We start from the raw sequence: 16,612 nt of genomic DNA on the forward strand, positions 1-16,612 counted from the left end.
ACATGCACACACATAAGCACATGCACGCACATAGCACATGCACACACATAAGCACATGCACGCACATAAGCACATGCACGCACATAGCACATGCACGCACATAGCACAAGCACACACATAGCACATGCACACACATAAGCACATGCACACACATAGCACAAGCACACACATAGCACAAGCACACACATAGCACATGCACACACATAGCACAAGCACACACATAGCACAAGCACACACATAGCACAAGCACACACATAGCACATGCACATAGCACAAGCACACACATAGCACATGCACACGCATAAGCACAAGCACGCACATAGCACATGCACACACATAGCACATGCACGAACATTAAGCACAAGCACGCACATTGCACATGCACGGACACAGCACAAGCACGCACACAGCACAAGCACGCACATAGCACATGCACACACATAAGCACAAGCACGCACATAGCACATGCACGCACATAAGCACATGCACGCACATAAGCACATGCATGCACATAGCACATGCACGCACATAGCACATGCACGCACATAGCACATGCACGCACATTGCACATGCACGGACATAGCACAAGCACGCACACAGCACAAGCACGCACACAGCACAAGCACGCACATAGCACATGCACACACATAAGCACAAGCACGCACATAGCACATGCACGCACATAGCACAAGCACACACATAGCACAAGCACGCACATAGCACATGCACGCACACAGCACAAGCACGCACATAGCACATGCACACACATAAGCACAAGCACGCACATAGCACATGCACGCACATAGCACACGCACACACATAAGCACATGCACACATAAGCACAAGCACGCACATAGCACATGCGCGCACATAAGCACATGCACACACATAGCACAAGCACGCACATAAGCACATGCACACACATAGCACAAGCACGCACATAGCACATGCACACACATAGCACATGCGCGCACATAAGCACATGCACACACATAGCACAAGCACGCACATAAGCACATGCATGCACATAAGCACACACACATTTTTAATTAATTAAAATAAAATTTAAAATTAAGTCATTCTCTCTAGTCAGATTGCTATTTCACATAAGCACAAGCACGCACATCTTTATTTTTTCCAAATAAATTCATGGCACAAACCCCATCCAACTCAAGGATTTTCAATTATTTTTCCTTCTGTAAGAATTAAAATCCTTCCTCTTGCCTGAAAAAAAATGACCGTATCTCTGCCAGCCATGCTCAGCTCCTAGGAACCAGTTCTGCCTACTACAGAGTCTCTGCACATTCTGGTCCTCCATGCTAGCAATGTTCTTTCTCCCTATTCTTTATAGCCTTTTAGATTCCCAGGGGCCAGTGATTCATTCAACTTGGTCCAATTTCTCCTTTTTTTTAAAAAGAAAAAAAGAATGTACCATTTATCCTGCCTTCCCTATATCTCAATGTGCCTTTACTTTTAAGACTGTTGGACTGTATTATAAAACATGAGTGCATTTGCAGTTTGTGAAACATAGGTGAAATGTGTTAAAATACTTCAAGTAACAAAAAGTTTAGCAAGAGAGACTTAATAGAATGTACTGGAGTTGTTAGGAGTATAACAAACAGAGGGAATGGAAAAAATAAAGATACCCGTATGTTCATGAAGCACCTAGATACTGAATATTTATGATACAGATTTATACATATATATGGTACTTAATATTTATGATACAGTAAATATACAGCGAGAGAAAAGGTCTATAAAAATTAATATTCATGAGTCCTTAATCCAGTCATCCAGCAATGATCCCCATTTTGGCCTATATGTTTGCTACCCAATGAACACACAATCCATGACTATTAATCAAGCTTACTGGTAAGCTGTGGCAGACATGCTCGTGGCCTTTGTTTCCCTAAAAGGCTCCTTGGGATTTCACTTCTTGTCCCAATCCCCATACCAACAAAAGGAAAAGCTGAAGTGGCAGAAAAGCTGGGCATAGAAATATTGTCTGTAACAGAATTTGGAATATGGCTCTTCCTGCTTCCACCTGTCCTAAGCAAATTAACCAGCTCATCTTTTTCCTTTTGCTTCCTCCTGTAATTGATTTAACAAGTCACGAGAGGTAAGCATTTCAAGTTATTTTATCTGCTTTCTGTTCCAAGACCTCTGGGGTAGGCTGTCTGGTATGTGCTTAGAGGTTATCAATGTAAGAGGGTAATTTCCCACACAGCACCTGGAGCAACCAAACAATACAGAGAAGTTTATTTTTAAAGGAGCATTCCAACAAACAAAAGAAGATATCATGACAGAATCATAGCCAGATATGAAGTGTCACCTGTTAAAACCCACATACACAATACACAATTTAAAGAAATCTGAATGTAATCAATTCATTAAATCTAATTATCAACCTAGAAACACAGAAGATGAAAAGAAACTTTTTAAATAATTTTGGAGATTTGAAGAATAAAAAAATTCACTAAGCCAGGTTGAGGAGCACATGCCTACAAAGCATGGGAGGCAGCAGGAGGACCAGGAGCTAAAGGTCATCCCTGGCTACGGATGTACAAGGCCAGACTGGGCTGCATAAGGCTCTGCCTCAAAACAACAAAATCCAGGATGACTTCTTATCAGTATGTAACATGTTAAATACCATTACAACACTTTAGAAAGATGTGCTCTTGAGGTTCTCCATCCTTCATGCACCCCTGACCTCTGTACTGTAGCTTCCTACAAAACTCTTTTCACTTTTCATATCCCATGTGTCTTGGATCCCTCCTCCTCATCTAATATTAACCTCTCTTGGACTCCTTTCCAGATTTTTAGGCTCCTCCCACATTTACAGCTATATATATGTGGGTTTTGTTTTTATATATATGCATGTATACATTATAGGCTAGGATTTGGACATGTAAAAGAATATGAGCTGTTGTTTGTTTTTCTGCGTCTAAGTGATTGCACGTAATACTATACTTTCCAGACTCACTCATTTTTTTCTTTACCAACATCACAATTCCTTCCTGCTAAAGCTGAGTAACATCGCACCATGTGTACCACACTGTCATCAGCACCCCTCTGTTGAGGAGCAGTTAGGGTGTGTCCATTTCCCTACTCTCAGGAGTAATAAACATGGATGTGTACGTGTCTCCGTGGAGGAGAACGAGGCCCTTGGGTTGATTTTCAGGAGTAGAACAGCTGAAACCCGAAATTCCGTGCAACAGTCTCCTCCAACAAGCAAATCGCAAAAAAGACAAACTGAGACGGAGGAGAGTCTATATATTTAAAAACAGAAACAACAAACTTAAACCATGCAGACCTTTTGCAGATCCCAACAAGAACAACTGAACAAATAGAAAAAGAACGAAACAGTAAGAGACACTAATGCTTGGCTATGGGGTGGGGCCTTTGGTGCTGGCAATGGGACGGTGACAGGTAAAGCAGTATCTGAGATTTGCTGTAAACGGTTGGTGGGGGTACAAGTGTTTCCAGGGGGATCAAGACTGGCCACAAGTTCATGACTCCAGAGGTAATGAGACCAAAAAGTTTACTGTTACTATACTCGGACAAGATACCATCAAATGGTTTTAAGAAAAAGGAAAGAAAAGACTGCAGAACTTTCACTTAATAATCAGGAAAGGGTCTACCTGTGGTTTCTGGCTGAGGTCTGGACCATCTATAGCTACTTTGTACTATGACACCCAGAGAATGAGATCTGCCCCTGATGAAAGATACAGCTAAAAGAATCAAGGAAAAATAATTAAAACAAAGTAAGCACTCACTCAATTCAAATCCAAATCCCTCCTACTTTAGGACCCTTGTAGTTTTATAAACCAATAAATCCTCTTTATTGTCAGCCAGTTTGAATTGGGTTTTCCATTAACCACAAATGAAATGACTTCCTATCCACTTCCGACCTACTCTCAATTCTGTATTTACCAGCTCTAGCATCTATGGATTCCCCATTTGTCTGTATTCACCAGCTCTAACAGCCAATGGATCCTCCGTCATAACTTTTAGTCCTACTCAAATACATTTTCTATGCTATTTCCAATATTTCATTTTTTAAGGTAATATGCATGTAACATAAAATACACTGTTCAGTCTTTTAAAAGTATACTGCATGAGAGCTTCTGGAAATGATTTCTGATGCTACGACCTTGCACAGAACAAAGCTGAGTAGGTCAGGGTCCAGGTGGGAAGGAAATTTTTCACTAGATTTATCTGGATGGCCAAAGATAACGTAATGAGCCTCTCCATGGCTGTTCTTTCATTAACAAAGAAAGGGGAAAGTATACTTCCTAACCTCTGGCTTTCAATGTGGATATTGTTTGCACCTTAATAGAAAGCTGACAATGTGTTCCGACTTTCGAACAGGTGTAGAGAATACTTTCAGCATTTGAACAAGAACTGAGGACACTGATGAATGCAGATTTATCTGACCAATAGTTCTACAGTTGGGAAACCCTGACAGAGACTTATGCGAAGAAATAACCTATCTGCTCAAAAGAGTTGTTTTCAGAACTAAACAAAAAATTTACATAAGATGCTCTGAGTCACTGTTCCCATTGTACGGCTCTTATCCTGACTATACTGCAGCTAGACTTTCACCTTAGCTTAAAACCAGTTTGTCAAGCCACCTTTCCTCCCAGGGCTTCGGGGTTACTATCTTTTCTTCTAAAACATTTAAACATTTATTTGGTCATTTCTTCATTCACTTATTTATTTGAGGCAGGGAGGCTTATGTCATGGTGTGCATGTGAAGGTCACAGAAGGACTTTCGAGAGTCAGTTATCTCCTCCTACTGTGTAGTTCCTAGGGACCAAACTCAAGTTGTTAGGACTTAAATTGAGGGCCTTTACCTGCTGAGCCATTTCACTGGCCTATATACTTCTCAATACACTCCTTAACTGATTGGCCTCTTCTAAACTGTCCTCAACTTTTTCCTTGTCCGCCGTAATCACATCTCCTCATAACCTTACTTACATGTTGCTATCCACAGAACAGCAAACTGTTATTTCTAGACCCAGCTTGAGCCATTACTGCAGTCTTATCTTCATTTGTGACTATCTACTTTACTGGACTTCCCAGAAAACATACTTGGACTTACACTTAGCTCAAGAACATAAAAACATGGGGGCTGGAGAGATGGCTCAAAGGTTAAGAGTACTAGGTGATCTTCCAGAGGTCCCAAGTTCAATTCCCAGCAACCACATGGTGACTCATAACCATCTATAAAGAGATCTGGTGTCCTCTTCTGGACTGCAGGCACACATGCAGCCAGAACACTGTACATATAATAAATAAATAAATCTTTTAAAAAATAAAATAAAATAAAAGCACCTGCCTCTCCATTAACTGGTATCACAATTTACCTTCCTGGTCAAGAGGTCTTCCAGTTTCACTTTCTCTGAACCCTCTGTGGTCTCATCCTCATTTTTACTCTTCAAAGCAGTCACCCACTTATCCCAAGTTCAGTCTTCTAGAAATACTAAGGATTGAATTTTTTCTGTCACTTGCTTCTTTTCCATCCCTTTGGCACATGTAAAATAGTTCTTAACTATTAAGAGCACACACACAAGTCAGACTTCCCTGGTTCTGATCCCAGCTGCATTACTTTGATGCCTTTGGATGAGCTCCTAAACCCACGAGTCTCATTTTCCTTATCAGTAAACTGGGATGATTAATAGTTTCCACCTCTTGCGGGGCAGTGGTGGCACATGCCTTTAATCCCTGCACTTGGGAGGCAGAGACAGGTGGATTTCTGAGTTCGAGGCCAGCCTGGTCTACAGAGTGAGTTCCAGGACAGCCAGGGCTACACAGAAAAATCCTGCCTCAAAAAGCCAAATAAAAGAGTGTGTGGCTCAGGTTTCTTCTGGTCTGTCTGGTATGGCCGGTGCCCTGAGCAGAGCTTGGGCACAAGGTCTGTAGCCAATCCCACAACACCCATAGGAAGCTCCACTCCCAGGCACTCTAACACCCCCAGGATCAGAGGTGAGGAGGACATAACATTTGTCCCAATACCGGGAGTAACTGGGACCAGCGGAACCAGACACAGGAACTCCGCCAGCCCAGTGCCTCAGGTTCCTTCTGGTCCCACAACACCCAGAGGTAGCAGCTCCATTCCCAGGCGCTCTAATATGCCCAGGATCAGAGGTGAGGAGGACACACCATCTGTCCCAAGACCGGGAATAACTGGGACCAGTGGGACCAGGCACACAGGAACTCCACCAGCCCAGTGGCTTGGGTTGCTTCCAGTCTTTCTGGGCCGGCCTGTGCTCTGAGCAGAGCTTGTGCCCAGCCAGTCCCACAACACCCAGAGGAAGCTCCACTCCCAGACGCTCTAACTAGCCCAGGGTCACAGGATCCCAGAATCATAGGATCACAGAGACAGTTTGAATCTGAGGAGTTCTGACACAACCAGGATTAGAGAAAGGACAGGCTCCAGTCAGATTTAGCAAGGGCAGATAGCACTAGAGATAACCAGGTGGTGGGGGACAAGCATAAGAAAATAAACAACACAAACCAAGGTCACTTGCCATCATCAGAACCCAATTCTCCCACCAAAGCAAGTCCTGGACACGCCATCACACCGGAAAAGCAAGATTCAGATATAAAATCACTTCTCATGGTGATGATACAGGACTGTAAGAAAGACATAAATAGCACCCTCAAAGAAATACAGGAGAACACAGGTAAACAGCTAGAAGCCCCTAAAAGAGGAAACACAAAAATCCCTTAAAGAACTACAGGAAAACACAATCAAGCAGGTGAAAGAAATGAGCAAAACCATGCAGAATCTAAAAATTGAAATAGAAACAATAAAGAAATCACAAAGAGAGACAACCCTGGAGATAGAAAACCTAGGAAAGAAAAGAAATAAGGAGTGGCAGGTGCAAGCATCACCAACAGAATACAAGACAAAAAGAGAGAATCTCAAGGGCAGAAGACACCATAGAAAATATTGACACAACAGTCAAAGAAAATGCAAAAAGCAAAAACATCCAGGAAATCTAGGATGCAATGAGACCAAACCTAAGGATAATAGGTATAGAAGAGAGTGAAAACTCCCAAGGCAATGGGCCAGTAAATATCTTCAACAAAATTATAGAAGAAAACTTCCCTAACCTAAAGAAAGAGATGCCCATGAACATACAAGAAGCCTCCAAGTAAACTGGACCAGAAAAGAAATTCCCCCTATCATATATAATAATCAAAACACCAAATGTACTAAACAAAGAAAGAATTTTAAAAGCTGTAAGGGAAAAAGGTCAAGTAACATATAAAGGCAGGTCTATCAGAATTACACCAGATTTCTCCCCAGAGACTATGACAGCTAGAAGATCTTGGGCAGATGTCATACAGACCCTAAGAGAACACAAATGCCAGCTGAGGCTATTATAACCAGCAAAACTCTCAATTACCATAGATGGAGAAAACAAAATATTCCATAACAAAACAAAATTTACACAATATCTTTCCACAAATCCAGCCCTACAAAGGATAATAGATGGAAAACATCAGCATAACTACACCCTAGAAGAAGCAAGAAAGTAATCTTTCAACAAATCCACACAAATCTAATTCCACCTCTTACGACAAAAACGATAGGAAGTAACAATTAATTTTTCTTAATATCTTAATATGAAAATTAATATTACCAACATATCCTACTCAATTGAAATCCAAAAACATGAGGAATTAGAAATTTGTTGATTGTCATCCAATAGTCTCTCTAATTTGGTAATTGGAGAAATAGGTCCAATATTATACAATTCATATACACTTTCAGCTTGTTTGTTCGTGACAGTGTCTTGCTGTGTGCAACATAAGAGTCTTGAGATCTTGCTTCTCCTATCTCAGCCTATCTATTAGTAGTATTGTTTATTTCATGTTTTTATACTATACTATGGTTTTCAGAACAGCTTACATATTTTAAAAGTATTTATATACCCAAAAGAAACGTAGACAATTAAATTGGGAGGGGGCTTGTAAGAGAACAACAAAGAGTGAGACTGAATGCCTTGCTTGACGTTTGTAACTCTTGTATCAAGTTACCACAGTAAGAGCCAAGATTTTAAGCTCTACTAAATACAAAGCAAGCAAACAAAAACACTTTATACATTTATGGTCATTTAAGAAAATATTAGTAGTGATGTATTATTTTGAAATATACAGTTAATACATTTGGAGTTATTTAAAATTTATATTGAGAAAAATGTTTGTATTTTTAGTATTGCTGTAGACAAGCATCTACATAAGATTGTTAAATGTATTGTTGTTTTATATCAAACTTTTATAATATTCATTTTTGTTATAATGTTTTATAAATTTTAAAGAATATGACAAAAAAGATATTGTAGGTATTGAAAGGGGTGTCTCTGGGAGGAGTTGGGGTACAAAAGGAAAACAAGAATGTGATTTAGTTCTATTTACTTAAAATATGTTTTTAAATGTTAACAAATTCAGATAAATTGAAATCATGGAACTTTTCTCATCATACTACAATCAAACTTTAAAAAACAAATAAAGTGATAAAGAAGTACTTAAAAATAGTTTCCACCTCTTAAGGCCATCGTGAGAATTAAAATAAGATACTATGTGTGATGTGTATGACACAGAGTTACTGCTCAATAAATACAACAAATTTATTATTATATCCGCCCTACCTTGATTCCTCATTACCTCTTGCCCAAACTCTTGCAATAATGTCCCAAATGGCCTCTGCTCCATGTCTTTTTTTTTTAACCTCACGGCTACCCAATGCTCTAACAATCCCTGTAAATATCTAAGAGTCAGGACTTCCTTTTTTTGTTTGTTTGTTTGGTTTTTTTGTTTTGTTTTGTTTTTCGAGACAGGGTTTCTCTGTACAGTCCTGGCTGTCCTGGAACTCACTTTGTAGACCAGGCTGGCCTCGAACTCAGAAATCCACCTGCCTCTGCCTCCCAAGTGCTGGGATTAAAGGCGTGCGCCGCCACCGCCCGGCTGAGTCAGGACTTCCTTAGGATTTTAACAATATCTGCTGGTATGTAACAGAAATGTAACAAAGTATACTTACACCAGCAAGTGGTTTTATACCACTAACTAGATGTAAGAAGGAAAAGAGGGGCTGGGAAGGGAGCTCTGTCTTTAAGTTAAAGTGCTTGTTGCACAAGCATGAGGACCTGAGTTTGGATCCCCCCAAAGCCAGGGTTAGGGTTAGGGTTAGGGATAGGGTTAGGGATCAGGGGTTAGGGTTAGGGATCAAGGGTTAGGAATAGGGTTAGGGTTAGGGATAGGGTTAGGGATCAGGGGTTAGGGTTAGGGTTAGGGTTAGGGTTAGGGTTAGGGATAGGGTTAGGGTTAGGGATAGGGTTAGGGATAGGGATAGGGATAGGGTTAGGGATAGGGATAGGGTTAGGGTTAGGGTTAGGGATAGGGTTAGGGATAGGGATAGGTTTAGAGATAGGGTTAGGGATCAGGGGTTAGGGTTAGGGATAGGGTTAGGCTTAGGGATAGGGTTAGGGGTAGGTATAGGGACATGGTTAAGGTTAGAGTTAGGGTTGGTGGACCTATAATCCCAGCACCAAGAGGGAGTTAAAAAGATCTCTGGGGCTTGCAAGCTAGATTGGAAAACCTCAGGTTCAGTGAGAAACGTCTTAAAAAGTAGAGAGTGATTCTGCTTATTGCCTCCACAGGCACATGCACACATGTAAACACACACACACACAATATGAAAATATAGCTACTAAGGTTAACATGATAAATTGACTCTACAAAATGAGCCTTAAGGTGACATCAAAGCTCACCTGTGCTATCTCAGCAGTCAAGAGGCCGAATAGGACTCACAGGAATTCAAAGCTACACAGAACTACACAGCAAGAATCGGTATCAACACACACACACACACACACACACACACACACACACACTAGCACGCGGGGCGGGGGAAGACAGAGAAAAATCCACTCCAAGAAATTCTATACCTATCAGCTGGGAGATTTAAAGGAACAAAACATTTAAGGCAATTTCAATTATATGGCTGCTTGAATGTGTTAAGTCTTCAAACACAATAAAGGTTATAGGCATTTAACCTCCTCTTTTACAACCAGAATACCTATTGCTGCTGTAAATTCATCTACACAAACTTATCCTTCATTTACACAAAAGCATAGAGGCATTCTTTGAGAAAATAAACTCTTAAGACTGGAGCCCATAATCTTAAGCACACACTCAACACACTGAGGCAGGAGGATCAGACTTCAGTGTAATTCTTGGTTATATGGTGAATTCAAGGCCAGCCTAGGTTCCATAAGACACTGTCTTTCAAAAACTAAAATCTAATGAAAACACATCTTCCCCAAAAGATGAGGCCTTTGGCATATTTTTCAGGGCAAGAATATTATTCACATAATTACCTCATATCTGCTTTCTAGGTATCACAATATTAGTGTCTTGTTGGTTTTACAATTCAACTAATTTCTTGTTTGCCTACAATTCATTCTGCGTTAATCATTATAAGTTTCTTTCCCAACACACAGCTCAAAAACTGATAATTTTTTGTATATCAAGTTAGAAAGTGACCAGTAAAATCTCAGTGTATCAGCCCTTGCCACCAAGACTGACAGCTGAGTCTTAGTCCTGGAACCCACATGGGAAAAAGAAAGTACCAACTCCAACAAGTTGTCCTCTCATGGTGAGGAAGTGGGAGCACACACACACTCTAGTGCACACACAGAGGAAGTGGGAGCACACACACACTCTAGTGTGCGCACACTCTAGTGCGCACACACTCTAGTGCACACACACTCTAATGCACACACAGAACATATAAATACTACATAATACAACAAAGTATTTCTAACAACAACAAAAAACCCCATACATTATACTAAAAAGTTGGTTAACATTTTGAATAACAATTTGAAATACTTGTTTATTTATTTTTGTGTGTTTGTGGCAAATAAAAATGCATGCAAATATAAAAAACTTAACCTTTTTTTCTATTTACTCTACATAAGTTTATGTTACATGTTTTAAAGACTGCCAAAGGGTTCTGGAATGCTCAGTGGTTAAGAACACTAACTATTCTTACAGAGGACCAGGATTCAATTCACAACACCCACATGGAAGCTCATAACTGTAACTTCAGGTCCAGGAGATCTCATACCTTCACTCAGACATACGCCAGGCAAAACACCAATACACATAAAATAAAAATAAGTAAATCACTTTTTTAAAAAAGACTATCAATAAAGCAAAGCAAACGTGGAACATGGTGACATACATCTCTCATAATCCTAGCACTAAGGCAGAGGGTTGCTATGAGTTTGAGGCCTATCTGAGCTCCCTATCAAGTACCAGGCCAGGGGAACATACACAGTGAGACCCTCTCAGAAAACACACACACACACACACACAGAGCCATTTTAAAGAATGCTTCAATTTGTAAGTCACTCTCTTAAGGTTTCTCCAGGCCGACTGCTGCCCTGGCTCCCTCCAGCATTAATGCAGAGCACACTGCCATGAGAGTTGTGGCTCCTAATGTAAAGCAAGGCAAAGTGCCACAGAGGCCTGGAAGAAGCCAGATCCCACTGACAGCATACTCCTTCACTTCCTTTCTTCTCAAGTGTGTTCAGGCACCCCAGAATCCAGTGACCAGTCTGACACACACATCCAGAAAGTAGGGCGTTTCTGCTCAGAAGCCTCTGTGAGAATGAACAACAAAACACTCACCTCTGCACTTTAATGAAGCGCCCTCTCCGTTTCAGATGGCAAGAAAATGCCTTTGGTCTCATCTGTCTTCCAGCTTCTACACAGGAAACTATGTCAATTTCCCTGCTCTCTATATACTTAAAGCACCCCATTTGTTCTCCAAATGGATATTTGGTATACTGCTTCCCATTTCTTATATCAAATTTTTAAAAAGTATTATCTGTGCTTCCTATTATTGTTATTCATTTAAAATTTAAATTAGTTTAAAAAAACATGATATCAGCTTTCTATCAAAGTATAGGAATTCAAATAAAATTAAGACAGATATAAACATAAAATTTCCTTCTACACTAATTCAAATACTTTTACAAACAGTGGGGGGATTCATCTAGTCTTTAACCTAGATGTACAAGCTCTGTAAGCACTTGCCCATGTATACAGTTAAACAATAAAGCTGGATTAAACCACTTAGCCACATATTTTCACAGTCCTAAAACTGGAAATCAGTCATCCTCCACAAACAATTCAGAGAACATTTTTGCAAGCCTTGAGGAACTTCTCTCATTTTTTTTTAAAGCATTCCACAACATGGGTTCCTAAAGCAAGAGCTAGGGAATTACAGCAGGAGGGCCCTTTCCTGTTATTCTGCAAAGGCTGGGTTAGAGAGAGAGCGTTTAATTACCACTGTACTACAGGATTTCTATGTCAACAACACAACACATCTTCCCGCGCCCCCCCCCCGCCTCCCCTCCCGCAACCCCTCAAAAAAAAATCACTTCTAATTCAAAAAGAAAAACTCAAAGGACGGTGGGGTGGGTTATCTGATTTTATGACGTCAAAATACATTTGGAAAAGGAAAAGTGCCTCCGTGACATCAAGTGAAAAAGCACCATAGAGTCAGGAAACTAAAATTGGTTTTACTGGGGGGCTTCACGAGAATTTGGAATGTGTCCGAAAGGCTGTGAGAGGAATAAGGAATGACTACAAAAGACGCCGCACTTCCAGTGACCACCTTTCATCCTGGAGAGAGACCCTGACTAGCTGCCACCATTACAAATGTCAAAATCAATATAGTACCCCACCTTCTTCCAGTAATACACTCACATTTCTTGGTATGGTAATCACAAATGTGACCGAGAGGGAAACGTATGCAAGGATACTAAGGAAAACACCACACATTAAAGCCATTTTGGGAAAACACGATAATTTGGCTCGCTGAATTTAGACACACACGCTGTCCAATAAAAGGAATCCAGTCCAACCCCTCCCACGTCAGTCAAGGGCACCTCATTTAAGACCAAACCTGCCTTCTTTCTTTCTCCTAGAGCTCGTCTCCCCTCATCTCCCAGAACCTGTACCGGAAGATACACATGGGGGAGGGGGCTGGAATCAGGAACAAAAACCGGGATGTGGACAGCATCATCGGGAGGAAGAGGAAGGGACGACACCACTTACCTGTCCCGAAGGCTTTGGCCACCAGCCAGGCCAGATTGCAGGCGATTTTGGCCCTGGAGAAGTCATAGTGGTCAAAGGGTTTGATGGCTGGAACAATGAACGTCCTTCTCATCTCCCGCGGGTCTGCAGCATCCCCCATCTTTCACGGCGGCTGGTTGGGATGGAAGGACGACGGCCTTCACATGGTGTGGCGGAGAGAGGAGTTCAGATCGTCCGTGCCGGTCGCGGCCCTCCCGGGTGCCGGGCACGGAAAAGCTCAGCTGTGCTCGTCGCGAGCCCGCCGCCGCGGCCCCGGGCATAGACGTGAGGCGGCACCGGGCCGCGCTCGCTCCGGCCCCGGTCTGCCCCGCCGCCTCCCCTTTGTCTCCGTTTAGTCACACGGGCTCGCAGGAGGGTGGCGGCTGCGAGGGCCCGGAATGCTCGGGCGGGGGCAGCCTGGACGATCACGTCGCGGACAGTGTCCCCGCCATGGCGGAGCGCGCACGCCCCGCCTCACTCACCGCCGCCCCTCCGGCTGCGGGACCCGCCGCGGAAAACGTCAGAATCGCTGCGGCGCGCGAGCCGCCCGCGGCCCGGCGCTGCTCCGGCGCTCCCGTCGCCGCCCGCCCGCCCGCCTCCTCGGCGCAACTCGCGGCCGAGGCAGCGACCTGAAGGAGGCCGCAAATCACGGGCCCTCGGCTCCTGCCTTATCGGGCTTGTCCTCGTATTTTCCGCTACCCCTCCCGTGGCCGGACGCGTCGCTCCCCTTCGGCCGCCGCCGCCGCTGCGGTTTTCCGGCTGCGGCACTGGATGGAAAGAGCAGATGGGAACACTGAGCATGCGCCTGGCGCGCCCGGCCCCGCCCCCGCCGCTGTCTGGCGCCGCCGTGCGCACTGAGCATGCCCAGCCTCGCTGCCGCCCGCGACGGGCTCCGCGCCCCTATCCATTAATCGGCAGAGTGCCCGCTGGAGTGGACGTCCTGTACATCCGCAGCTTTGGGCTGCTGCCGCTGACACTGCTGGACGAAGGAAGGAAAGAAAGGGAGGGCAGAGGCTTTTTCCCTCCCGCTACACGTGGTTCAGCAAAGAGAATTGATATTTATTTCAAATGCTGCTTATGTCACACACGTATTGCGGAGAACTTGCCTTGCACGCCCATTTAGTCCTTGCAGTAACCCTGAGAGAGAGGTGTTACAGCTGATTGACCACGAAATTATGGAGGGATACAGTATGTTAAGGCACCCATGGGGTTTAACCACGGTTAAAGGTCAGGTTTAAACTCTCCAAAGCTGTATAAATTTCACATCAAGACGTTTTAACTTGATACTCCCCACTGAAGTTTTCTAAGTGAGGGATCATGTGTTTTTGGCGCCTTCTGTTTCCTCGTAGAAAGCAACATAAACTCTACCACAAAGAACATCCACAATAACAAATTTGTCACACTTCGTTTTGTCAGAGTCCTCTCAGTCCCCCAATAAGGGTCTGCTTTCTCAGACCTGTGCGCTTCCTGTCACTGTGGTCTCTGTCCATAGTAGTCACTCCCTCCAGAAAGCCTTCCCGGATACTGCCAGCTTCCCATGCAGAACTGTCATATAGGCACCTCCCGGACTGATTCCAGAGCAATGTATGTCCTTTATGTCATAACTTGTCACACTGCATTCCAACCGCCAACTGTCCAAGCTGACTTGCTCTCTCTCTGACACCCATATGACCCTAAACCTCACAGAAGTTGCCCTGTCAAGGTCTAGGGTCAAAGGGAGAATGTTACTGTCGTTATCGCCAAGTTTAGTTAACTTGCTAATTCCTCACTTCTTGTTTTAACACGTCTGATTTTAATTATGTAATCCTGGGTTGTTTTCATTGTCCAGATGAGAGAACTAAGACTCACAAAAGCGTCTTTAAGTTGCAGCTATAGTAAAGGCACACTCACTGTCTGAACCCAGAACTCTTAACTTTGTACGACTAGGGCCTCTCTATTATCATCCAGCCGTTAAGATGGAAGACATATGAAACATAAGGGGAGGAGGTTTGGTCCCTACTATCGAAAAGGGCAGCTCCTGTAGCAAGCCCCTCCCTTTTGATTTCTGTTTAATCCCTAGAAACACTCCTCCCTGAACCCAATATGGCATTACAGATAAGCCCTGCTAACAATGCCAAGCAAGAAAAAAAGCCACTGGTGATTGGCATATTTTTTCAGTAATTCAATTAATATTAATAGGGTTTTTCTCATGGGCAAGGCCCTTTGAAAAATTAATGTATTAACATACAGAGGTGTCTTAGAGACTGCTGTTCAATATAATGATCTTGAATCCAACTTCAACAGGATTCTAGCACATGCATACCAAGGTAAGAGAAATCTATGAGCTAGAAAAATTAGAAAGTGATACTGAAATATCATGTCTGTTATTATATGAATCTACAAGCAAATGGAAGGTTCCGAAGTCACCCATCAGGCTTTGTGTTACCTGTGCTCTAGCCCAGCACTGCGCTCAGAACAACGTTCTCAACAAATACGTGTCGAATCTCATTGAAAACTGCTTCAACCTCAATAGACCACATGAGGAAGAGAAGAGACAAGGGCAGTTGCTCTGGCTTGTCCCTAGATTCAGCGGTGAAGCTTTAGTAAGGATAGTGTTACTATGACCCCAATTGGGAAGGAGTGTGTTTAGCAATGAGGAGGGAGGGAAGTCCCAGAACAATGAGCAGCTTTTACTCTGAGGGAGGCTGTGAAACAACTTGGGGTCATAGTTGGAGCCTGTTATTAACAGGGAAACACCCTGAGTACAAAGAGGGAGGATTCATTTTCAGGGCGGCAGACATTCTAATAGGGTGTTCTTTGTGACACCTTCAGAATGATCCTTTTTAAGGCTGGAAGTCTCTGTGGACTATCGCTGTCGAGAAGAAATGCTCTCCTCTGCCTTCTGAAGACAACTGACTTTGTTTGAAGCAAAAAAACAAAGCCAGGCGATTCTTTGGGCCTACTCTTCCAGCTGTACAGATGCCTTCTGCTTTTTTATCTCCGGGTCTGGGGTGTCAGTCCACCTAGGCTCGGATTCCCATGCATACACCGCTCCCTTCTCTATCTTGCTCCCTCCCCAGTTTCCTGGAAATCCTGAAACGCCAAGCAGACTTCTTTCCTTGTGGTCATCCTCGAGCTCTGTCTTTGAATAGATGTACAAGCATATTCATCCACTCCTCAGCCCATATTGATGGAGCTCACAACTGCTGAGGAGTCAACGTCGAACCAGACAGCAGAAGAAGCGGCTTTCTAAGCTGGGCACCCTGGCACAGGCTCATAGTTCCAGCACTGCACTTAACAGATTAAGACAGAAAGTTCAGGAGTTCGCTACCATCCTGGCTACATAATGTGTTCAAGGCCAGCCTGAGCTACATTGAGACCATCTCAGAAACAAGAAAAACAAAGAGGAAAAGAAGAGAACCAGAGGAGGCAGCTTTTGTTTGTTTGGTTTGGTTTTTCTTTTTTTTTTTTC

At 43.1% G+C, this 16,612-nt stretch overlaps 1 protein-coding gene across 4 annotated transcripts in view; it reads right to left on the reverse strand.

Moving 5' to 3' along the window:
• Camsap2 (calmodulin regulated spectrin associated protein family member 2) overlaps positions 1–13,952 on the reverse strand; it is a 74,906-nt gene extending 60,954 nt beyond the window's left edge. For 2 of the 4 annotated variants that reach the window (XM_031384038.1, XM_031384035.1), the window contains exon 1: positions 13,144–13,952. In XM_031384038.1, coding sequence (XP_031239898.1) covers positions 13,144–13,282 — 139 coding nt within the window. In that variant the 5' untranslated portion in view covers positions 13,283–13,952. The remainder of the gene's footprint in view (positions 1–13,143) is intronic. The other 2 variants (XM_031384041.1, XM_031384030.1) reach the window with 2 other exon arrangements.
• Between the last annotated feature and the right edge of the window lie 2,660 nt (positions 13,953–16,612).

The sequence above is a fragment of the Mastomys coucha genome, unplaced genomic scaffold, assembly GCF_008632895.1.
Source record: "Mastomys coucha isolate ucsf_1 unplaced genomic scaffold, UCSF_Mcou_1 pScaffold1, whole genome shotgun sequence".
Lineage (NCBI taxonomy): Eukaryota > Metazoa > Chordata > Mammalia > Rodentia > Muridae > Mastomys > Mastomys coucha.